Source organism: Rhinatrema bivittatum, chromosome 9 (genome assembly GCF_901001135.1).
Source record: "Rhinatrema bivittatum chromosome 9, aRhiBiv1.1, whole genome shotgun sequence".
Taxonomy (NCBI): Eukaryota; Metazoa; Chordata; class Amphibia; order Gymnophiona; family Rhinatrematidae; genus Rhinatrema; species Rhinatrema bivittatum.
Window position 1 is genome coordinate 41356973 of NC_042623.1, and position 24300 is coordinate 41381272.

General features: G+C 43.9%; 1 protein-coding gene across 3 annotated transcripts in view; it reads left to right on the forward strand.

Annotated features, from left to right (window-relative positions):
* FAM185A (family with sequence similarity 185 member A) overlaps positions 1-24300 on the forward strand; it is a 136499-nt gene that overhangs the window by 3054 nt on the left and 109145 nt on the right. For all 3 annotated transcript variants that reach the window (XM_029617032.1, XM_029617033.1, XM_029617034.1), the window contains exons 2-3: positions 13599-13708; positions 15562-15654. In XM_029617032.1, the coding sequence (XP_029472892.1) occupies positions 13599-13708; positions 15562-15654 (203 nt within the window). The remainder of the gene's footprint in view (positions 1-13598; positions 13709-15561; positions 15655-24300) is intronic.

The following is a 24300-nucleotide window of genomic DNA, read 5'->3' on the forward strand; positions in this document are numbered from 1 at the left end:
TCTTTTTTGGATATGTTAATATATAAAAGTTTTGATAAATTATATACTTCAATTTACAGGAAAGATATTGATAGGAATACTACTTTGGAATTTTCTAGTTTCCATCCTAGACGTTTAAAGGAAAATATCCCCATTGGTCAGTTCTTGTGGCTTCGCCGCTTATGTACAACAGTAGGTGATTATAAGATTAAAGCGCAAGATCTAACTAATAGATTTTTAGTTCGGGGATATAAGCGAAAGATCGTGAGACAAGCATATAAATGTGCTTTATATGCAAACAGAGAAAATTTGTTGACTACTGGTCAAAAGGTTCCTCTCACAAGAATGGTATGTACACTATCTTTTTCCCATTTAGCCATGGGGATTAAAGCGATCATTTGTCAACACTGGCCAATTTTGAAAGATGGTTTTTAAGGATTATCCGATTTTTGCTTTAAAAAAAAAATCGATCCTTATGGGACATGTTAACTTCGTCAGTGATGACAGGAACAGTGGAAAAAGCAGGCCAATATAAATGTGGTAATTGTGGAGTATGCCCATATGTATGGGAGGTATCTTCTATTCAGATACCATCTAATGGAACACAATATTATGTAGTCAAGAGATTTGACTGTAGGACTGAACAAGTGATTTATTGGATTACATGTCCGTGTGGATTATTCTATATTGGTCAGACCAAGAGATCAATTAAAGTTAGGATTACAGAACATTTGAGTAACATTTGCACTAGGAAAGAAAATGCACCTTTAGTGCAACACTGGTATCAAAAGAAACACAAATTCAGGATCTAAGATTTTGTGTATTAAATCAGATAATTTTGAAACATGGAGGTAATGTTCCGAGATTATTGTTACAGAAGGAACAAAAGTATATTTTTGAATGGGGTACAGTGAAACCAGGAGGATTAAATCAGGAAGTTGAATGGAGTGCGTTTTTTTAATTGAATGGAAAGCCTTGAACTGCTGATAAAGAAGCTTTAAATGTCATGGATACGTAGGGGGATATGACGGAAACATAAGGGGAGGTCCAATTGAGGTATATTTAAAGAGAAGGGTGTGGATTTTTTGGACTGCGCAGCCGCGGTGTTTTCAGATGAAGGAACACAGAGCATGAGAATTGCTTAGTTGGAATGTATGAAAAAATCTAGTAAGGTCAGTATAATTGATATTGGTGTTTCTGTGGTTTATTTTTGAGGATGTGGATATATATACAATATATATTTTTTTAAGTATAATCATCTGTATGGTGGTGTTTCTAGGTGAAGGAATAGACAGAGCATGTGAAACGGTTTACCGAAGGGCATGCAGAAATGTAGTAAGGTTAGTATAATGGAATTTGACGTTCTTTTGGGGTTTGAGGATGTGGATATACTCTTTAAAGTAGCAGGTATAATCATTTAAATGGCGATATTTTTATTGTTTAAAGTCGACAGTGAAGATGGTTTTTTGGTGAATAGTGTTTGTGATAACCGGAGAATACTGCGAAGCTGTCGGAGAACATGGTTGGTGAACCTTGGTAATAACCGGAGAACTATGTGAAGCTGGAGGAGAAAATGGTTTGGCAATCCTAGAATAGTATAAATTGCTAATTTTAAGGTGAGTTTGGGATATTTAATTAGTAAGTGATGTTTATTGGTAAATATGTTGTGGCCGGATATACATATATACGCATGGATATTGTTGAATGGTATTGGGATTTAGTTTATAATGGATAATTGAATAAATGACTAATAAATGTACACATTTTTGCATAGAGAATGAGATATTATTGAAGACTGATGTGTTCATTGAGAAGTGGAGGTGGAGATTCCCTATACGTGTAAGAAAAAAGGATAATACATTAGTTGGAACCCCTGATAAAACCTTTGGGTGACACAAGAGCTTCTTGTCGGGAGTATGTTGAATTAACAACATTGGGAACACACAATAAAGTAAAGGAATGTTTTTGAATTAATAATCTTAAGTATTAGGGATTTTTTGGAATGACTAATAACTAATCAAATAGTTTAAGAATAAAGAGAATATATTGAGTGATGTTTTAGTAATTTAAGTGCAATATTGATTAATATAACAGAATTTGTTGTATTTTAATTGATGTGCAATATATTATGTTTACATGTATTGACATTGTTGGTATGAATGTGAGTGAATGGTTGAGATAAATATGGTGTACTGTATGTATAAGTAATATCTATGTTTTTAGAATTTGTAATAAATATGTTGTTGATATAATCTATTTGGTAGAGGCCAGGATTTTAACAGATTCTGGGCATACCAGGGATGCCTATGGAGGGTGATGGTGGGACCAACTTTCAGGCCGATACAGTAAACCACGCGGGAGAGCGGGCGAGTGCACAGGCCACCCTCCTGTACGTGCGATTCAGTAACTTAATTTATTTAAATTAGGGCCCGCGGTAAAAAGAGGCGCTAGGGACACTAGCGCGTCCCTAGCGCCTCTTTTTGGACAGGAGTGGCGGCTGTCAGCGGGTTTGTCAGCCGATGCTCAATTTTGCCGGTGTCGGTTCTCAAACCCGCTGACAGCCACGGGTTCAGAAACCGGACGCCAGCAAAAATGAGCGTCCGGTTTTCAAGCCACGGGCCCATTTTTAATTTTTTTTTTTTTTTTTTTTTTTTTAATTTTTAACTTTTGGGGCCTCCGACTTAATATCGCCATGATATTAAATCGGAGGGTGCACAGAAAAGCAGTTTTTACTGCTTTTCTGTGCACTTCCCCTGGCGCCGGCAGAAATTAACGCCTACCTTTGGGTAGGCGCTAATTTCTTAAAGTAAAATGTGTGGCTTGGCTGCACATTTTACTTACTGTATCGCGCGGGAATGACTAATAGGGCCATCAACATGCATTTGCATGTTGTGGGTGCTTTTAGTCTCGGGGGGGTTGGACGCGCGTTTTCGACGCTCTATTACCCCTTACTGAATAAGGGGTAAAGCTAGCGTGTCAAACGCCTGTCGAAATGCTGGTATTGGCCTGTTTGAAAGTTCAGATAAAAGACATGGGGTGGTGGGAGCAGGTGTTGGGTTGAGGATGGGAATTTATATGCTCATCTATCCAAAGTGGGGAAATCTCAACTGGGCAGACTGGATGGACCAATTTGGTCTTTCTGCCATCGGTTACTGTGATTGTTAGAGACGTTCAGCCAGAAATGTCGAGGGAAAAGAACTGAAAGTTAACGATTAGTAAAGGATTTGAAATACACAGGATCACATTTTTAACACTAAAATTATAATTTTAAATTATTTTTACAAATTTTGTGGTGGGTCCTTTGATGTCCCTTATCTCAAAAGTAGAATCTGATTGGAGAAATTTGGAAACATGGTGGTAGTCTGATCATATCCCAGCGTGGGGCCCGATCCTCACTGAGCAAGACTGCTGTTTGACGATATTCAAAATGCATGTGTATTGGGATCTATTGGTATTTATTGGAACACACCATGTGCAAATAAATATAGCTTATGCATGTTTATCTCAAAATTTCTGAAAACCAGACCGGTTAGGTGAGGCTCAGGACTTGGGTTAGTAGGAAACAAATCATTTAAAACAGCACAGCAGAATTGCCAGTCAGCCTGCAGCCTTGCAATAACAGGATATAACTTCCTGTACAGCTTTGTTCTTCTATCGAGGATCAGCAGTAAGAAACTACTAAATCTATGATTAAATACATCAACAATAAAATCCCTGCCATGTTTGACCGCTTTTGCTCTATTTCCATAGCTTACAGCTATAATGTAATTGTCTTCATAGTTCTGAAATGTTCTTGCTTTTGGGATATCCACAGTGAATGTGTGTCAGCTAAAGAGCTTGGCCTGGTAGCGCAGCAGTAGTGCAACCATTCTAAAATCCAAAGGCTGCTGGTTCAAATCTAAGGTAAGGCGTCAGGCCATATTCTCTCCCCTTGCTGTGTGGGGCTCATTTTGCACTTTGAACCACCTGACACTACAGTGTCCTTCAGGGCTCAAAGCACAACTGCAATTCTGGCAGGGGAAGAGGAGGACAAGAGCCCAAGTTACTGCCCATCTTATTTTCCCCTCCTCAGCTCAAATCCAGCATTGGTGTGAATCGGAGCATGGGGAGGAAGATGAGAGGGGAGGGCAGGGTGGTGGGGATAAGAGAGGGAATGGGTTGAGGTGGACTCTGGGTGAGAGCGAAATGTGTGTATATGAGAGAGAGGGAGGGATTGGGGTTGGGGGGGGGGAGGGAGGGAGGGCAGGCAGGAGGATGGGGTGGGCAGAACAGGACTGGAGACAGGGGAGGAATCTCTATTTGTTTTTCCTTTCCCTTCCTTGATTCCCTTCCCTTCTCCGACAGGAGCCTTGCCTCCCAACATTCCGAAAAAGACTTAAGACTTGGCTGTTTAAACAAGCTTTTCCGGACCCCTCCTAATTTCCACCTCATCAACATCTATAATGCAGCCACAACAGTTCTTTGTAAATAACTCTACATGATGTTAAATTATTACTGTTTTTCTCTCTTCTCCCAGTTCGATCATCCTTGTTCATTGTAACTGCAATTTCCTTTGCACAGGTTCCAGTTTTAATGTATTTTGCACCCCTTGTTCAACTGTAAACCAGCATGATGTGATTGTATCATGAATGCCGGTATATAAAAACCTTAAATAAATAAAATAAATTGATTCTGGATTGTTTCCCTTGCTGCTCCCTGACCATTGAACCTTCCTCTCCCTCTTCCATTCTCCTTCACCAAAAAAACCCCCAAAAGAACAAAGAAAGTTATACAGACCTACAAGCAAGATTGAAAAAATTCTTTATTTTATTTGTATAACATAAATTTAGCTTATTTAATATTCAAAATGATACAAATGTTCCCTAGAATTGCTGCTGAATTTTCTAACCATTGCTGCAGGAAACAGGCTTAGAAGGGTTACGTCTATAACCACTGCAAGACGTTTGGTCCAGGTTTCCACCACCACCACCATCTTGGTGAAAGAGCATTTTCTCACACTCCCTTCAGCTCCATGATGACCCCTTGCCCGTGAGCTTTTCATTCAATGGAAAATGCTTCCTTCCGGTACTTCATTGAAGCTTGCTAGATATTTGTATAAAATGTCCCTTTCCTGTTCATCCTACCAGACCAATAAACCTGTGGGATTCTCCCTTCCACCAACAGATGGGGGCAGAGTGAGAAAGCTTCCTTTCTGAGGTCGGTACCATAAAGGCTGGCCTAGCAGAAGGGAAGTCTGTAGTCTCTGCCTCCAGCAAATGGTGAGAAGCACAGCTGTTGCTGATCCAGCTGTTTGAGGAGTGGCCCTAGGGCCTTCCCTAAGGTCGCTTTTCCTAGGAGCCAGGGCTGGGGTGGAGAAACCCTCGATATGAAAGCCTCCATAGATCTGATCTTCCCTCTCCAGGGCAAGCAGATAGTGCAGTCTTCTGGTTTCCCGGATGAAAATTTTCAAACTGTTAAGTAAAAAAAAAAAAAAAAATTCCTAGCGTGTAGCCAGATGGACTCATGACCAATGGGTATTGTGCTCTCCTGATAGCAGATGGGAGACGGAGTCAGATTTCAAAGCTGACAGCCTACATATACCCGTGCAGCGTGCTTAGCTCTTCAGTATTTCTCCGTCTCTCTTAGCAGATGCGGACACTATCCAAAAGAATAGTGTAACATTTACAAAGACAGAAGAAAATTTACCTTTAAGAAGAGAGCCCCGCTTCTCTGACGGTGAAACCTAACGGTCCCTCCCCCAGTCGAGACTTTCCTGAGGTCGATTCGCTATTTCTCAGAGGTGAGCCTTAGTCCGCCGGCTGATTCCCGGCGTGGACGTTGCTCCCAGGGTGGCTGAAAGGCAGCAGGTGCATATTCGAGCGCAGCGGTGAAGGTATTTCCCTCTCCTCCCCGCAGCTGGAGACCACCTGGCATGCGACTGGTAAGCGCCGAGACTAGGTAAGATAGAAAACATTTCTTCTAAGTCTCTGGTCTCCAAGGCTCGAACAGCCGTACCGACCTTCCTCAGACGAGGTTTAAATCGGGTTGAGCAGCCTTCCTCTGGCTAGGCCCCAATCTGATCTGAGGAAGATCGGTACAGCTGTTCGAGCCTTGGAGACCAGAGACTTAGAAGAAAAGTTTTCTATCTTCCCTTATCTTGCGCTCGAATATGCACCTGCTGCCTTTCAGCCACCCTGGGAGCAACGTCCACGCCGGGAATCAGCCGGCGGACTAAGGCTCACCTCTGAGAAATAGCGAATCGACCTCAGGAAAGTCTCGACTGGGGGAGGGTTTCACCGTCAGAGAAGCGGGGCTCTCTTCTTAAAGGTAAATTTTCTTCTGTCTTTGTAAATGTTACACTATTCTTTTGGATAGTGTCCGCATCTGCTATGAGAGACGGAGAAATACTGAAGAGCTAAGCATGCTGCACGGGTATATGCGCCTATTTTGAGCGCGTCCGTAGGGATACATGCTTAACTGCGTGCACATCTGGGTTGTGCGCACAGCGGCGTGCACAACTAGACTGCACGCACAACTGCGAAACCTGTTCGGAAGCGAACTGGAGAAGTTAGCCAAGAAATGGGGCGGATCCCCAGTACCCCAATTTACCTGAAGACAGGAACAAAAGAACATATCGGCATTCCTCCCCCCAAAGAACCAAGGGTAGAGGATTGCAGCATTTTAAACCTTACAGGAACACACAGTCCCAAGCACCCTCATACTTCAGGAAGGTTTCAGTCCTTTCAGAACAAGCACATTAAGAGAGGAGCAAGCTCAGGGGCAGGCTCCAGCCGTGCCCCACAATGAGAAGTCACAGACCCATCCACAGGAAGAAGACACAGAGGGCAGACTTACCCTGTTCTACCAAAGATGGGTCGAAGTAACATCAGACAAGTGGGTCCTAACTATCATTCGAAGGGGTACGCCCTGGAATTCCAAAGCATCCCCCCAGACAAATTTATGAGATCACCGTGCCACTCCCACTCCAAGAGACTGGCAATGGAAACCACGCTAGCAAGACTTCTCAGCCTGAAGGCAATAACTCGGTGTCTACGTCTCAACAAAATACTGGTCACTATTCCATCTATTTTATCGCTCCCAAGAAAGAAGGAACATTCCGACCCATCCTGGATCTCAAGGCCGTCAACCGTTACCTGAAGGTATCACACTTCCGCATGGAAACCCTACGCTCCGTTATAATGGCAGTGCAACCGGGAGAATTCTTAACCTCTCTGGACCTATCCAAAGCCTACCTTCAAATCCCGATCCATCAGGACCTCCTGCGCTTTGCGATACTGGGCAATCATTACCAATTTCGAGCGCTACCCTTTGGACTAGCCACCGCTCCCAGGACCTTCACCAAAATTATGGTGGTAGTAACCGCTGCACTGAGGAAAGAAGGAGTCCTGGTACACCCTTATTTGGACGATTGGCTGATCAGAGCAAAGTTTCCGGAAGATAGTCGCCACGTGACCACCAGAGTCGAGAACTTACTACAAGAACTCAGGTGGGTCGTGAACACAGCCAAGAGCTGCCTACAGCCCTCCCAGTCACTAGAATACCTGGGAGTCCGGTTCGATACCAAGCTGGACAAGGTCTACCTTCCCCCTCCAAGGAGAAGGAAACTGATGGGTCAATTGCGAAACCTATTGAACTCGGTTCACCCCATGACCTCAACTCTGGAAGCTGTTACGTGGGCAAGGGCCCATATGCGATCAATACAACGCTCCCTATTGTCACGATGGAATCCAGTGTCCCAGAACTACTCAATTCGTCTCCAGCTACCGACAGAGGTTCGGCATCAGCTTTAATGGTGGCTACAAGAAGAACACCTAAGTAGAGGCGTAAACCTATCCACACTGAAGTGGATCTTGCTCACCATGGACGCGAGTCTGCGAGGGTGGGGAGCCCAGGGACAATGGAACAAAGAAGAGGCGGAATGGAACATAAACCGCCTGGAAGCTCAAGCGATCAGACTAGTCTGCCTGCGATTCAGCCACAGACTCCAAGGCGAGTCTGTCAGAGTCATGTTGGACAATGCCACAACCGTGGCCTACATCAACCACCAGGGAGGAACCAAGAGCCAGCAGGTGTCTCTGGAAATAGACCCTCTCATGGAGTGGGCAGAAACAAACCTGCAAGGGATTTTGGCCTCCCACATCGCGGGAAAAGACATCTCAGCGGATTATCTCAGCAGAAAGAGCCTAGACCCGGGGGAATGGTCACTGGCGGACACAGCCTTCCAGATGACAGTGAATTGATGGGGTCCCCCAGCCATTGACCTCCTAGCAACTCGTCACAATGCCCAAGTCCCCAGATTCTTCAGCCGCAGACTAGAACTACAGTCTCAAGGAATCTATGCTCTCGTCCAGAACTGGCCGGAGGAAGACCACCTGTATGCCTTCCCACCCTGGCCACTACTGGGCAGGGTCATTCACTAGATAGAGAACCACAGGGGACTAGTCCTATTAGTCACCCCAGATTGGCCAAGAAGGCCATGGTACGCGGACATGCAAAGACTATTGGCGAGGAATCCTCTGTGTCTACCGCCATGCAGGGACCGATCTCCCACGAAGACCCGGTTCGATTCTCTCTTATGGTATGGCCCTTGAGAGGACTAACCTAAAGAAGCGCGGCTACTCAAAAGCTGTGATTGACACCCTTCTCTGAGCACGCAAGTTCTCCACATCTGTCTTACATACGGATCTGGAGAGTATTTGAAGCTTGGTGTGAAGACTGCGCCCTCCTTCCGAGGACAGCCAAGATTCCCACGATCCTAGAATTCCTACAGGATGGCATGCAGAAGGGGTTGTTTCTCAACTCCCTCAAGGTTTAAGTCGCTGCACTGGCCTGATTCAGGTCTGAAGTGGACGGCATCAGACTATCAACTCATCCTGATGTGTCTCGCTTCCTGAAAGGAGTTAAACAACTCCGGCCACCTCTAAGTCTATGGAACCTCAACCTAGTACTAGACTTCCTAGCAGGGGAGTCCTTCAGACCAACAAGCGGCCTGTCCCTACACCTCCTGACCTTAAAGACTGCATTCTTGATCACAATATGCTCAGTTCGGCGCATCTCCGAACTTCAAGCATTATCCTGTCGAGAACCGTTCCTCAGGTTCACCCCAGGCACCATACAGCTGCGTACAGTACCATCCTTCCTTCCGAAAGTGATTTCCCAGTTCCATATGAACCAGACCATATCCTTACCATCACCAGACGAACACAGCGATTTGGAAGAATCACGCCTCCTTCGCCACCTGAATGTCAGCAGAATCCTAGTCCAATACCTCAAGAGATCGGAATCCTTGCGCAAAACTGATCACCTGTTCATTCTTCACAGCAGGAAGAAACCAGGGGAAGTGGCATCCCGGGCGACCATAGCCCACTGGATCAAAGAAGTCATTAATGCTGCCTACATAGAGGCAGGAAAACCACTACCTCTACAGGTCAAGGCGCATTCTACAAGGGCCCAGGCAGTCTCCTGGGCTGAAACCAGGCTGATTTTGCCAGCTAAAATCTGTCGGGCGGTGACACTGTCCTCCCTACACACCTTCTCCAGATTCTACCGCCTGGATGTCCAGGCCAGGGAGGATACAGCCTTCGCAAGGGCAGTACTAAGTGGGTCAAGGGCAGCCTCCCACCTGGTAGGGGAGTAGCTTTTGTACATCCCATTGTTCCTGAGTCCATCTGGCTACACGCTAGGAAATGGAGAAATAACTTACCTGATAATTTCATTTTCCTTAGTGCAGACAGATGGACTCAGCATCTCACCCACGGCTGCTGCAGAAATAGAGAACCTCTGATATCAATCTCGAGACTGTATGGGTAAGCCTCGGCCTACCTTTATGTTAAGACACCCGCAATTACCTAGGTGTCTGCGTTTGTTTCAGCGCACCGGCGGTCTCCAGTGCCAAAAAGATTTTATATATATATATATATATATATATATATATATAATCAGTTGAACCTGTTCAAAGTTAATCAAGTGTACTCAAGTGTAATCAAGCATCATATATCCACACTGGCTTTTCGAGGAGAATACTGAAGAGCTAAGCATGCTGCACGGGTATATGTAGGCTGAAGTCAGCTTTGAAATCTGACTCCATCTCCCATCTGCTATCAGGAGAGCACAATACCCATTGGTCCTGAGTCCATCTGTCTACACTAAGGAAAACGAAATTATCAGGTAAGTAATTTCTCCATTGGAGAAACAGCCCGGCCTGAAGCATCCGCAGCCTGCCCAAGGTATGAACGAGTGAAAGAAGTGTGCCAGGCGTGGGGCCTGGCGGGTGCCTAACATCGCCGGGTCCTTTTGCCGCAATTGCGATGGCGAGAAGTAGGCTCCAGCAGAGAATGGGGCGGGGCCGGGAGAAATGAACAGCGTGCGCTGGGGAAGCACGTCTTTTCTAGCGTTACTGGAGTCGGTATCGGGGCCATTCGAGACCCTTCTCCGCGGCTTCGGAAGGAAGGGGCCGCCCCAGCTAAACAGCACTAGCGGCGGGATCCCTGGGGGAGGAGGAGTCAGAATTCTCTTCAGACTTTATTTGAGCCATGCGTCGGGCCCTATGATGGGAAGGCCGAGTCCCCTCGGAGCAAAGCTCCAGCCACAGTTGGACTGGGAGGATTGGAGACCCGAGTTTGAGGGCCTTGTGGGGGGATTAGAAGAAGAAGAAGAAGATTCTTCTCTGGAGGAGTGTTTATTTGAAGAAGGATCTGAAACTAGGGACCCATCGGTTTCTTTCTTTAGATCAGAAGAACTGGGGGCCCTTATTTCAAAGGTCTCGTAGCTTCTTAATCTGAATGAAGGGCCTAATTTTGCTGTTTATTTGGATTAAAGCACGGTGGTCATCTTTCCCTTTTTTTTTTTTTTTTTTAATGTCCTCTTGTCTTTTTTCCATCCTAGTCCAGAGCTTCCTAAATCCGTCCTGGGGACCCCCCCCCCCCCCCCCCAGCAAGAACGGTGTGCATATCCTGAATCTGCAGGGTACGCAGCTTGATAGCATGTGCATTCATTATGGATATCCTGAAATTCTGACTGAACTTGGGAAGCTCTGGCAGGTCTCCCCTCTTCCTGATTTTCCTGTATTCTGCAAACAGACACTTTTTCCTTAAGGAAACAGGAAAAGAGAGAGAGAGAGAAGAGCTTTTGATCCCCTGGCTCCTTTCTCTGCTAAATGTTTTTGCACCCCTGTTTGATTTGTCCGTTTAGTCTCCATAGTTGTATTAAGATGCTTTATTGCAGTGCACCGCCCTGTGTGACAGCTGTGAGTTTGACCTTTGATAAATTCCCCTGTGTATCTTGTGGTAATTCCTGATGTCATCTGAATTTTATTTGCCTCATTTGATGTCTGGCATTCTCAATCCCAGAATTAGCTGTAACATCAGAATATAAATGTTTCCTTGTCCAAACCTTTTATTTTTATTTATTTTTTTGTCTTTTTATGGCCTGCAGTTTCCTCCTCCTTTGAGCTTCTGTTTCAGTCGGAACCAGTCTCGGTTTAGGCTGCGACACCATGAGCTGGGCCTTTTCCTCCCTTATTTTATTAAAACTCCCTCACCCAGCCTTTCTGTTGCAGTGACAGTCCTTGGCCAGGGGCCACAGACCCTGGCTGGCTCTGGGAGTTGAGTGATAGCTGAGACTCCCTCCCCCTTGGGGCTGTGAGTGCTGCCTCTGTAGCATCTCTAGCCGGAACTGGGAATTGTACCCGTGTCTTTGACTTTTGAAAGTTGCTGTTAATGATGACTTCATCTTTGCTGCCTCCAAGAAAAAGTGCATGGTTGAAGTTGTTAGAGCAGCATTATTTTAATCCATTAGAAAAATCGCACAGTACTAGAGGCCGTATTGCTTTGTTCAAACTTATAAGGGATATTTATTTACATAAAAAATAATAGATGGCAGCAGAAAGACCACCTGGCTCATCTAGCCTGCTCAGATTCCTGTCTACACTGTTAAGGATGTATTGCAGCTGTCAGCCATAGAGAGTGACCACTTCTAGGATGTCCGTCTCTCTCTAGGTCAGCTTTTGTCATCTTTCTCTTTAATACTCTATCTTGGGTAGAAGGGCGCACAAAATCTCCTATTTACTTCACACCAAGATTCAGAAGTTGCATTGGCAAGAAAAGGATGAGTCACATCATGCGTGCCCATCAGTTCTCATCAATAAAAATTCCCCCCGCAGTGCTACACTGAGCAAACATGCTGGTCATCTTAAAAGAAAACAAAAAGCTTAATGTGCATGAGGCAGGAGCATACATATTCTCAGCTGAAAGACTCTGAAATTCCCTCCTGTTGGTTTGTAAAGAAACAAACTGAATCACTCCTGGGACTGCATTCTCACAGCCAGACTGATGACACATCCTGTCTTATCTTGTTTAATCCTGTTATGAGAACTATGAAGACTTGGCTGCAATCCCTTTTGTCATGCTTTAAGGCTGTCGCAATATCACCTGCCATTTAAATGTAATATATATAAAAAAATAAAATAGAAGTCCTAGTAAAAACGCAAGTGCTCATGTAGCCGGGCCTGTTTGGTAGGCTATGCAGGAGACAAAGAACAGATCTTCAGGCAACAGCTTTGTGGTTTCACCTGCAAATGGAGAAGTACTGGGTATGAGTGAAACTGTAATTAGGCAATGTATTTAGTTCAAGTTATAACCCTCCTGATCACCTAAATGCCCTATGTCAGATTAACAATAATAAACCATAGCAACTCGTTACTCAGTAAATGTAAAACAATTCAATTAACATTTTAATGAAAAAAAATAAATTGTCCAGGTCCAGTAGCTGAATGTTTTTTGAGGCCCAGTTAGCTGTAGCCAATCTGTGGCTTACTTTCTCCCTCCAGTGCTGTACATCTGCACCAATTAAAAGAGTAATCTAATGCAAGAAACCTGTGTGCTGCCGTATATTTACAGCCAGCCTGGCCTCCTGCCGCGTATGGCTGCCACACATTGACTTTCTTATAACACATTTAATTGAAATATGTTCTTTTTTTGGGCAGCACCCTACTTTCCAGTAACAACATACAAAGGACTGTGAGAATTTATTTTTATTTTTATTTATTTGTGTTTTTCTATACCGGCATTCACGGCAGTTCGTATCATGTCGGTTTACATAAAACAAGGGGTGAGCAATACATTATAACGTACATAGCTAACGTAAGAGTATACATTACAAAAGTATAACAAGTGCGTAGAAGAAAAAGTTACAATAAACAGGGGTTATTCTAACTGGGATTAGAGTTAGAGGAGAGATAAAAAGTTTAACAAGAAGTAAAACATTGTAGTGATTGGTTGGTATTGTCTGTTTCAGTTTAATAGAAGATGCTCAGTGTTGAATGAATGAAAAGTTAGTTAAAAAAAAAAAAATTGGGTGGGGGCTGCTGATGAACTGATTTACATTGATGGAGGGGGCTGCTGATGAACTGATTTACATTGATGGAGGAGGCTGATTGCTAGCATTCTTCAGTTTCGTAGACCATGTTTTGTTGATGTCTGAGCCAGTGATAATTTTTATAGTCTTTGTAATACCAAAAACAGTATCTAACACAACTGGTGGTACCTCTGAATGATTCCACCTTGCATCCTCTGCATGTTTCTGATTTGCCTTTATTTGATCATTTTTTATTTTTGTTACAGATTTGGACATCAAGACTTCAGGGACTGGTTGCGTGAAGATCCATACAATTGAATGTGACAGCTGCAAAATAGAAACAGAGAAGGGAAATAGTATTTTACAGTCAGTAAAGGTAATGTCTGCTATGACCTTTGAAGGATGTGTTTCACATATAGTTCAGATGATGTACTTTAAGTTACAGTCGGGTCACAGTTTACATCCGTTTTTGGATGGGAGTGTCTCTCGTTTTAATTGTACGATCATTTGTACTGTCTCATTTAGACCATTGCAGTGATCTGTTGGCAGTTTACATGGACAGTTTCGTAGAATGTCAGCTGGACCTCATTTGCGTCGGATGGTTTGGCTAGCAGTGGCTGCAAGAACTCAAATTAAGATCTTGACCCTTGCATTTAAAGTGCTGCAGGATAATGGTCCCTTTCATTTGGGGGAGAGAATCCTCTGGTACTGACTGGGTAGAGAGCTTAGATTGTCTCAGTCAGGACTGTTTTGAGATTCCATCTGAGAAAACAATGAGAAAAGTGAAATGGCATAACAGGATGTTCTCTGTGGTGGTGTCTCGGCTCTGAAATGGTTCACCCACCCATATTAGATTGGATACTAATTATTTGTCTTTTAGGAACTAGACATATCTTTTCCCATAAAGAGCTCTGGGGGGACACTGAGGTATTGTATAAGGTTTAGTGGGTAGAGGTTGAGGTACTGTAAGTTCTTAGAGTATGGCATTAGTATTTTAAATGTTTTAATTTGTCTGTTTGTATAGTTTGGTTTTATTTTTTTAATGCACATTGCCTTGGGTGACTTGCATTGGTCAGGCAGGTGGTTTATAAATGATTTTAATAAATAATTATATTAAAAGTACTTATAAACTGCTTGAATTGAGTTCATCGTACTAAGCGGTGAATAAAATGTTTGCACTGCTTACAGGGAGAGATGGGAGGGGCCATGGATTACTTGGGGGAAAAGTTCAACAGTTGGAAAAGATGAGTAAGAAAAACAAGCAGCCTGTTCAATACTGAACAGTAGAGTGTCCCTCTCTTATTTTGGAAACTAAAGTAATGTTCTGATAATATGCCCAGAGATGGCTTAACTTTTAAAAATAACCCCTTAGATCTATCACAGCTTTGTTCATATTGCTATCCATGGGGCAGATGCTAGGTTTTTGAGGAATGTTGTGGTTTGCCTGTGAGCACTTCCTGGACATGTGCATTTATTTGTGTGATCTTGCCGTTTTGGAACAGTTTTGCCTCTTCGGATTGGACATTAGCTTACTAGGAACGAACCTTTTTATTGTAGGAGGAATCGACCAGGAGTGTCGGCATAGAGTCTTGCTGACACCACTGACTCCTTTACTGCTGCTGGCACAAAATTAATGTTCTCCATTATTTTGAAATAAGATACACGGATATTCTGTACATTTTCTTAATCTATGTTGCATATAAACCTTTATTTGGTCAACCATTCAATCCGTTTACACATTGACATCTTATTGGTTCATGTAGGATGTATGTCATTTGTGACATGGTAATCATTCAGACCAGCCAGGATTTTCAGGGCAGAGGCATAAACCAGTTTAAAATAAGGACTTAATAGAGGTTTAATAGTTCTAAGGCAAACTGTACTACTTGTAGTGTGAGTATTTCAATGGAATAGAATAGAGCATTGAGTGTCACACGTTTGTTGATGGGGCAGATCTGTCAGCTAAGGACATAATATATCATTAATAAAAAGAGAATGAAGTAAGGAAATGTTGCCTGGGAGAAACAGACGTGGCTCTCTGCATATAAATGTCCTTTTTGGCACATTTCTAGCTGTTTTATTTCCCACCCATGGGCAGCACTGGCCCATCAGAATTGTTTTGAGCATGTAGGGGACTCGAGGGAACATGCCCACTTGGTTGTGTTCTAAACCGATGCTGATGGTTTTATTAAAGCATCATCACATGGCTTCTTTTATTATATATTTCAGAGTCACAACATCCACGTCCGAGCCAAAGGAGGCAAAGTGGTGTGTTTGGGAACAATTCATGGAAATGTGGATATTCAGGCATTGGAGCAAAGTGTAAGCAAGAAGCGAAGCTTTCTTCTTTTGAAGGTTTTATCATTTTATTTCATGTTGGCCAGTTTCAAATGAGTAAATATGAAGACACATTTATTTACCAAGCTGTTCTCTGAATGTCACTGATAGTTGTGTTCTGCCTTATCATACGGTTCCAGGTTTCTTGACAGATTTGGTATGGGGTGGTCTGCTTTCACAGCAGAGGGGTTTGCAGGGTCTTCTCTCTGATCTGTGTATAGTAGGAGTCTCTGCCAGAAATTACAGAAAGGGATTTTTAAAGATCTGTATATCCAAAGTGTGTCTTCTCCATGGTCAGGCGTGGTAAGGTTCTTTGGCAAGAAATGGCTGTCTTTTTGTATATGTAGGAACTGTGAAGCTGCAATGATAGATCATTGTGAAACGTTTGTTATGCTTTTTCAGTTGTTGGTTTTTCTTTTGTGTAATTGTATATGTAATCTTGGATTTGGACTGGGGGAAAAAAAACCCAGGTACTTATGTAACCAATCCACAGAACACAGTGTTTTAGAGCTACATACACAGAAATCTCTTGAGACTTCTGGCTTGTGTTTAGCAGACTGAAATCATCGACTCTGTTCTGAGTCCTCACGTTTGCCAGCGACACGAGGTTCTCACCAGACATGCTGCCTTATTCTCCATCTATGCAAGTCCATCTCTGGACCCTCCCATTACATCTGACTACAAATGACTCATTTTGGAAGTTTTCCCTTCCTGGGGATGTATGGTCCACAGATTAATTTTTGTGAAGATTGAAAATCAGAATAAAAATACTTTGTAAAAGCTACTGGATAATCTAGAGCGTGTCAGCTGAGTTACAATAAAATGAGTAAATGATTAACTTGGTATTCTGTAACTAGCAAAGCTCAGCCAGCCCACATCTGGCAGAGCCAAGAGATCTGATGCAAGCCCGGGCCAGGAATGGCCTTTTTTGTTGCTGAGGAGCTCATTTGCAAAGTGGGTGAAGTTCTTTGCCGTGCTGATTCTTGAATCTTTAGAGTTATTAACTGGCAAAAACTAAGGAAGTGATTATTGTTAATAAATGTACTTAGAAAATGCAGATGAAAAGATTTTATGGCAAGGAGAAATCCTTCATAGAGAAGAAGGAAAAAAAAGAAATTCTGTGAAACTGCAGAATATATAGTGAAAACGTTGTAGTGTGAGGAGTCCCAGAAGAACTGTTCTGCACTAGCACAGCTGTGATCATTGCAGTGTCTCTTACTGACAGGATCCTATGGTGAATTCACCTCTGTAGATGGCACGGTGGGTTCTTGGGGCTTTTTATTCTGGTCTTGTGCTTGTCTGGCATTGCCAGTTCTCGTTTGACGGTATCAGCTATGTTCTGATTGGCTCGACCTTTAGTGGGCTGAGTATCCATTCCATCTGGGGCTGGCTCCCTGATCCTGAGTCTTGTTCCTGTCCTGCAGCGAGTTCTTGATATCTAGTCTTACATTTGTGTTCATGCCCTGGTTTTGTTGTCTTGCCTTGCTTTTTGCTGTAAGGGATCAATGTCATTAAACTACCCTTCTCACAGGACAAGCAGGATGGTAGTCATCACATATGGGTGACATCATCAGGATGGAGCCCAAACATGGAACACTTTTGTCAAAGTTTCTAGAACTTTGACTGGCACCTACTGGGCATGCCCAGCATGGCACTAACCCTGCATCCAGCAGAGGGTCCCCCTTCAGTCTCTTTTTTTTTCCGCGCAGCAGTAGCCACGTGGGTTAAGGAGCTCTCTAGAGATTCCTGACAGGAATTTTCCTCACAGAACTTCTTTCAAAATTTTCAAAAACTTCTACGGTACCCCATAGGGGTCCCCCTATCGATATCTGTACACCACGGTCGAAAGGTAAGGCTTTACCCTCGTTTGCGGTCAATTCCCGTCAAGTTTTCCCTTCAGGGCCTACCGGCCATCAACCGCACCGCGGCTAAATTTTTGTCGAAGCCATGGTGTCTGGGTTTTCATTGATGCCCCGATTGTCCTCGGACAATGTCCATCACAGACCTGCATAGAGTTTGTGTATTGTGTTTGGGGTCCGACCATGACATCCTAATTTGTACCAAATGATGCCGAAGGGCCGTAAGGCCCACTTAGAGAAGACGGAGTTTCTTTTTCATTCAAAATCCCCGACTCCATCGACCGCTTCGACTTCGTCTGAGCCGGTGCCATCGACCTCTCGCCAGCAGCAGGAAACCGGTGCTGCCCGACCAGCATAGACTACTCCAAAGGTGTTGACTTATTTCTCATCGCCTCAGGAGAAGGACCGAGGAGAACATTGTGAAAAGCGTCGACACCAGCATCGAAAGGCTGTCCGATGATCCAGGCAAGCCCTCGGCATCAACAGAACCACCGACAAAGAAATCCCATCCAGAGAAGGCCCCATCCTCCTCTGCAACTGGGTCACCGAGGCGTTCCCCCACCTTCATCAGTGCAGGGAGCTGCGACTCCATTTTTACCGGTGGACCCTCCGGCTATGCCACTGTTTCCTCCCACTGCGGAGCTGGGGTTACATGCCCCAGGCTTCCGTGAGAAATTGGATCAGATGATCCAAGAGGCCATAGGTAAGGCACTTCAGGGCTTCCAACCTCCATCGGCACTGACACAGATACCAGCCCCAGTCACTTAACTACCCAACATCCTACTAGCGACCCGTTCGGGGTTTTCATGATGCCCTCCTACCCAAATTCACCCCTGTTGTTGTGCCTGTTGCACGTCTTTGGGTGCATTTGGTGCATTGCTCGGACATCCTCAGCTTGCTTCTCATCCATATGTGAGGATTACCATCCTGCTTGTCCTGTGAGAAAGCAGAGTGGCTTACCTGTAATAGGTGTTCTCACAGGACAGCAGGATGTTAGTCCTCACGAAACCCGCCCGCCACCCCGTGGAGTTGGGTTCACTTGCGATTTGTTATTTTATTTTTTCGCACGTACTTCTTACTATACACGAGACTGAAGGGGGACCCCTGCTGGATGCAGGGTTAGTGCCATGCTGGGCATGACCAGTAGGTGCCAGTTAAAGTTCTAGAAACTTTGACAAAAGTGTTCCGTGATTGGGCTCCATCCTGATGATGTCACCCATATGCGAGGACTAACATCCTGCTGTCCTGTGAGAACACCTATTTTAGGTGAGCAACTCTGCTTTATCCAGCCTTAAGTCTTGTCTGTTATCCGTTTTCTCTCTCTCTCTCATATATACACACCCTCAAAGGCCATTTAAGTGTAAAAAATCCTGATTTATTTATTTTCTTTTTTTCCAATGTTCTTCTCAGATCTTGGCAACTTGTCATGACACGAAGCAAAACAAATGAATATAAAACACGCAACCTACATACCATGCTTGGTGCAGCCCAAATGAGAGGCAAAAAAGAATATCTGATGATTCGGTCATGGTTGCTGGCCCTACATTTAAAAGGATCCAGCATCCTGCCACTCTGAATGTTGGGCAGGTCAAGCATTAAAGCCATTTATATGGGCAAATAGCAATCTACCTACATCAACTGGTTGCCTGAAGATTGCTCTCCCTCACCACGACTAAAAGTCTGTAGACTCCCTACAACCTGCTTACATTTAGCCCATTTAGAAGAGGCAGTCCCAGGGCAGTGCTTTGGACGGCATCAGAAAGTGATCTCAAGTCTACACAAGGTTATTTTCCTTGCAGAATCTACTCATGCAAAAGCCTGCAGGTAATTTGTACGCATGGCAAGCTTTGCAAAGGAAAGGACGAGGTCTTTTTCCCGTTTGAAATTTGGTGCAAAGTGTATGGGTACAAAATTCCTGCAGACTTTGCACCAAAGTGGAGAATTTGGAAATTACCCTAGCCTGTCACCTAATTAATTGTGCTTTGTTGGGTTTTAGTTTATTCTTGTCATTGATGCCCAGAGATGAGATTAAGATTTTTTTTTTTTTAATTAGGAGTTGAAATAGAAGTCTGTCTGACTTTCTGGCTGTGTATCTCCTGCGGTATAAGTCATTACAATGCAGTGCCAAGGACTGGGGCTGTCGTCATATGCGGAGATGGGCATTAGAGACGGGATGGATCTAGAGCTGTGTGGGGAAACGATACTGGTCTGAAGAAGGCGATTTATATGGTCTCATAAAGCTCATGTACTGCACTGTCTGTGGATTATTCTGATGTTAGTCTGAGCCAAAGATATTGCAGCCTACAAGAAATCTAGTGAAATGAACTGCATTGACCGTCCCAGAGAATTCTTTGGATTTGAGGCAGAGACTGTGTAGGTGCAAAGACACGAACCTGGGTCTCCAGGAGAGCACCCAAGATTTCTGAGTCCTAGGAATTTCCTCACCTTCTCAGCCCGACCACCTCTTTCCTCCATCCTGTGCTGGACATGAGGCAGACAGCAGGCACTAGGTGAAGGCCAAGGAGGAAGTGCCCATCTGACTAATTCTCCTCCCTCCCGCCTCTGATTCATTTGTTCGGATGGCCAGCACCAATAAATAGGCAGTGAGAGGCCAGCACAGATAACGTTTATCCGCAGCGCGGGAGCAGAGGAGTCCTGGGGAGTCGGTGTACAGGCGTACGTGCTGTTTTGCCTGGTTTTATCGGAGTACGTTTTTTTCTTTTTAACCTGACCCGCTCTTAGTAAGGGCTCAGTCAGGTTTAGCACACCGGCCTCTAAGTGATGCACTATATTTGCCACAAGATGGCACCAGAAGGAAACCTTCGCCTGTATATACTCTGCCCATTTTATTTCCTGCCGGCAGCTTTGGTGGTTGTTGTCTGGACGGATAAACGTCGCAGCCTTTTCAAGCGACGTTCAGCAGAGATGCTGGCTGCCATCACCCCTGCGGCTCTGCTTGCTTTCCAAAGTGTACTCTATCTACTTTTAGCCTGCTTAGCTTCACTCTTGCGTAGTCCATTGCCTTACCTTTCTTATTCCCTAAAACTTGTAAATTATTTATCAAATCATTAACTGCATTTTAAATTGCCTCCAATTGCCAATTTACTGTAATAGTTCTGGCTTTCCTGACCGAAGTGTTTTTTGAAAACATTGATTTGTTTCTTTGGCTCGGCCACTGTGAACCAAATAAAAATACGTGTGTGCAAATTGATAAATACAGCTAACCTCAGCTGTCAGCTTTGTCTCTGCCACAGAGCCTTCAACTAATGGGATAAATCTTTGTGATGTGTTTTTATCCTAATGGGTACCAGTTAGCCTAAATACCTTCATCCTTCTGCTGGGGGAGTCTGAGAGATTAACCAAGGTTGCAAGCAGATCTTGAGGCAGGAGCATATCTGACTCACTGGCACTGAAGGAAGACTAGAGATCTGTCCCGAAATATTTTCCTTGGATCATTTAAAGGAGAAATTTCATTTTTTTTTCTTTACGTTTGATTGCCCATGGTCCCATGTGTAGATAATCAATTCACATTTTGAAGAATACCCTACTAAGCTCTCCCACCAGTGATGGATCAAATAGTCATGTAGCTAATGGCTTGCTGGAATGTAGGAAAACCCATCATTCCGTTATAACAGTATGATAGTTCACCTTTCAGAATGTAAGCTTCCTAATACTTGAAATTTCTCAGAAAAGTGGAACAGAATCATTAAGAGGAGCACAAAATAATGCAGTATTTTTCCTATATTTTAATTTCACCTTTTTTTTTTTTTTGGGTCTCGTTTCCCCCTCTTTAAACCTCACCCAGCCTAGATGGCATGCCAGGGTGACACGTAGGAATCCTCACTGTCCGTCAAGACTGTCCCGTAGTGCCACTCCTTCAGCCAGCAGGGGTCACTGCAGCAAGAGCAGCAGCCATCTTACTCCAGCTCCAGGATCTAGCAGAATGCCAGCTGGACGGGGACTTGCTCAGATCTCCTGAACTATATGGCTGGTCTCTTAATTTTGCATTTGTACATAATTTTATTTATTTATTTAACAGCTTTATTTTTTATACCGACATTAAAATACACATCATATCGGTTTACATTGTAACAAATACAATAAACAGGGTCGGGGGAGGAGGGAAAACAAAAAAACAATAGAAAGACAGCTCTAATGGGGAGCTTGAGAGAAGGAACTACACACAGTGCGGGCAACTAAGGTTAGAGGGAAAGAACTATCAGCAAGCACACTGGTAACTAGAATGTAATCGTGGTTTGATGTATTAATGAATGGGTATTCTGTGGGAGAGAGGAACATTTTCTGCATTCAGCAACCTATGCTCTCTCCTTTCTTAATATGACAGACTTCCCTGTGGCATTTTACCATCATAACATTAAAAAAAAGCAGTGAAGTAGTTGTTTCCTATTTAAGATGTGTGTGAGACACACTGCAGCTCGCAGGATGGCCCTGTGAGCCATCTTACCTCCAACGTCGGTGACAACGTTTTGCGGCAGGGACACTGCCAACTTCCAGGCCTCAGGATGCCACTGACCACTTCTCCTCCCAGCTTCCCTTAGGTGCGTGCCCGGCAGTTCTTCATTTATAGGGCCCGTAGCGGGAACTTGGCCGTGGCGCCCTCGGATGATGTCCTTGGCATCCTGCTATTTAAGGCTCGTCTGGAGGAGCATCAAATGCCTTAGCAATGAGTCTCTTGCTTTTACAGTGCGTGTTATCAGCGCCCCTGATTCCTGCGTCCTGTGCCTTGCCCTCCAGCCTTGCTTTGTCCAGTCTTGTCTTATCCAGCCTTCCTTGTCCTGTCCTGCCCGTCTTGTCCAGTCTCTTCCGTGTGTGTCTTCCCTTGGCCCGACTCTCCAGATCTTGACCTCTTGCTTGGACCTGACCCCAATTGCCTGCTCCCTTTCTAGCTGACTGTCCTGACCTTGGCCTGTTCCTGGTCCTGTTAGTCTGCTGCCTGCCCTGACCCCAGAGTGCCTTTGAATTTTAGCTACCTTCACTGCCCTAGGGACCTGTCTGAGGTCCTGACGGCCTCCAGAACTCATAGGCTCAAGCTGCGAGGAGGTGGCTGGTAAAGGAGAAGCTCCAGACTGTCCTGCTACAGGGCGCACCTGACAGCTGCCGGTGTAGACCTCCTGGGTTCGCCCACGAGGCTGCGTCAGCTCTGCCGCAGCACAAACTCACCCGCTACCCTTCACGCTGCGTGCTTGGAGGTACTTAAGCTTAGACTAGTCAGCCATCAGCTACGCAGAGTTTTATAGGGCATTGCGTTTTAGCGCTGTAAGCTTTGAAAGAGAATGTAATGTTGAGTTGTATATTCTTGTCTTCCCAAAATCCCGTGCTCTCATCAACCAAAAATATTCTAAATAAACTATCTTTTTAATTTTGATGTCATTTAAAAAATATATATATTGGAGAAAGAGGTAAGTTTCATATTTCTAGTGCATGCCTCCACGGCCTTGCGCCTGTTCGTATGATATAATCATTAACTTGCCTCCTTCCCCCTTTTTTTTGTGTGTTATATTATTTATCGTGTGAAAAATATTTTTTGAATATAACAATTTTTATCAAACACTTTTGTTATAAAAATCATGCTCTCCACTATGCATAGATAAGATATTGTCACTTATGTTTTTTCTTTCAATTTTTGTAAAGCGACTAAATGCTTATATCCCTATGCTCGTGGAAAGTTGTATTTCAATACATGCTGTTTATACGCCCTCTGTCTTAATCAACCCTAAAAAGGATTTCATGAACGCCAAGTTCTTAATATTAGACTGCCATTGCTTCGATATAACTACTAACGACTTATCTCCCGACACAGCTGCGTTTCGTTCTTCCTTCGTCAGGGGAGTGTGTCCATTCCTATTTTCATTTATTCCTCTGTTAATCCGTTAATCCATCATGGCTCTCTATTCCAGTTGTCCGTTCTCTCTCTCAGGCTTACAAGCTCCGAGTGGCGGCGGCGGAGCTTGTAAGCCTGAGAGAGAGAACGGACAACTGGAATAGAGAGCCATGATGGATTAACGGATTAACAGAGGAATAAATGAAAATAGGAATGGACACACTCCCCTGACGAAGGAAGAACGAAACGCAGCTGTGTCGGGAGATAAGTCGTTAGTAGTTATATCGAAGCAATGGCAGTCTAATATTAAGAACTTGGCGTTCATGAAATCCTTTTTAGGGTTGATTAAGACAGAGGGCGTATAAACAGCATGTATTGAAATACAACTTTCCACGAGCATAGGGATATAAGCATTTAGTCGCTTTACAAAAATTGAAAGAAAAAACATAAGTGACAATATCTTATCTATGCATAGTGGAGAGCATGATTTTTATAACAAAAGTGTTTGATAAAAATTGTTATATTCAAAAAATATTTTTCACACGATAAATAATATAACACACAAAAAAAAGGGGGAAGGAGGCAAGTTAATGATTATATCATACGAACAGGCGCAAGGCCGTGGAGGCATGCACTAGAAATATGAAACTTACCTCTTTCTCCAATATATATATTTTTTAAATGACATCAAAATTAAAAAGATAGTTTATTTAGAATATTTTTGGTTGATGAGAGCACGGGATTTTGGGAAGACATTTATATATTTTTGATTTCTCATCACAAGCGGAGAGGGATATTGAATAGAGTTGTATATTCTGTCATCCCGTGCCTGGTGTGCACTAAAATAGCAAGTTTTGCCTGGCAGCATTGTTGCAACCCTCTGCAGAAAGTCTTCTGGAGAATCACACACCCTTTAACAGCTTCCTGATG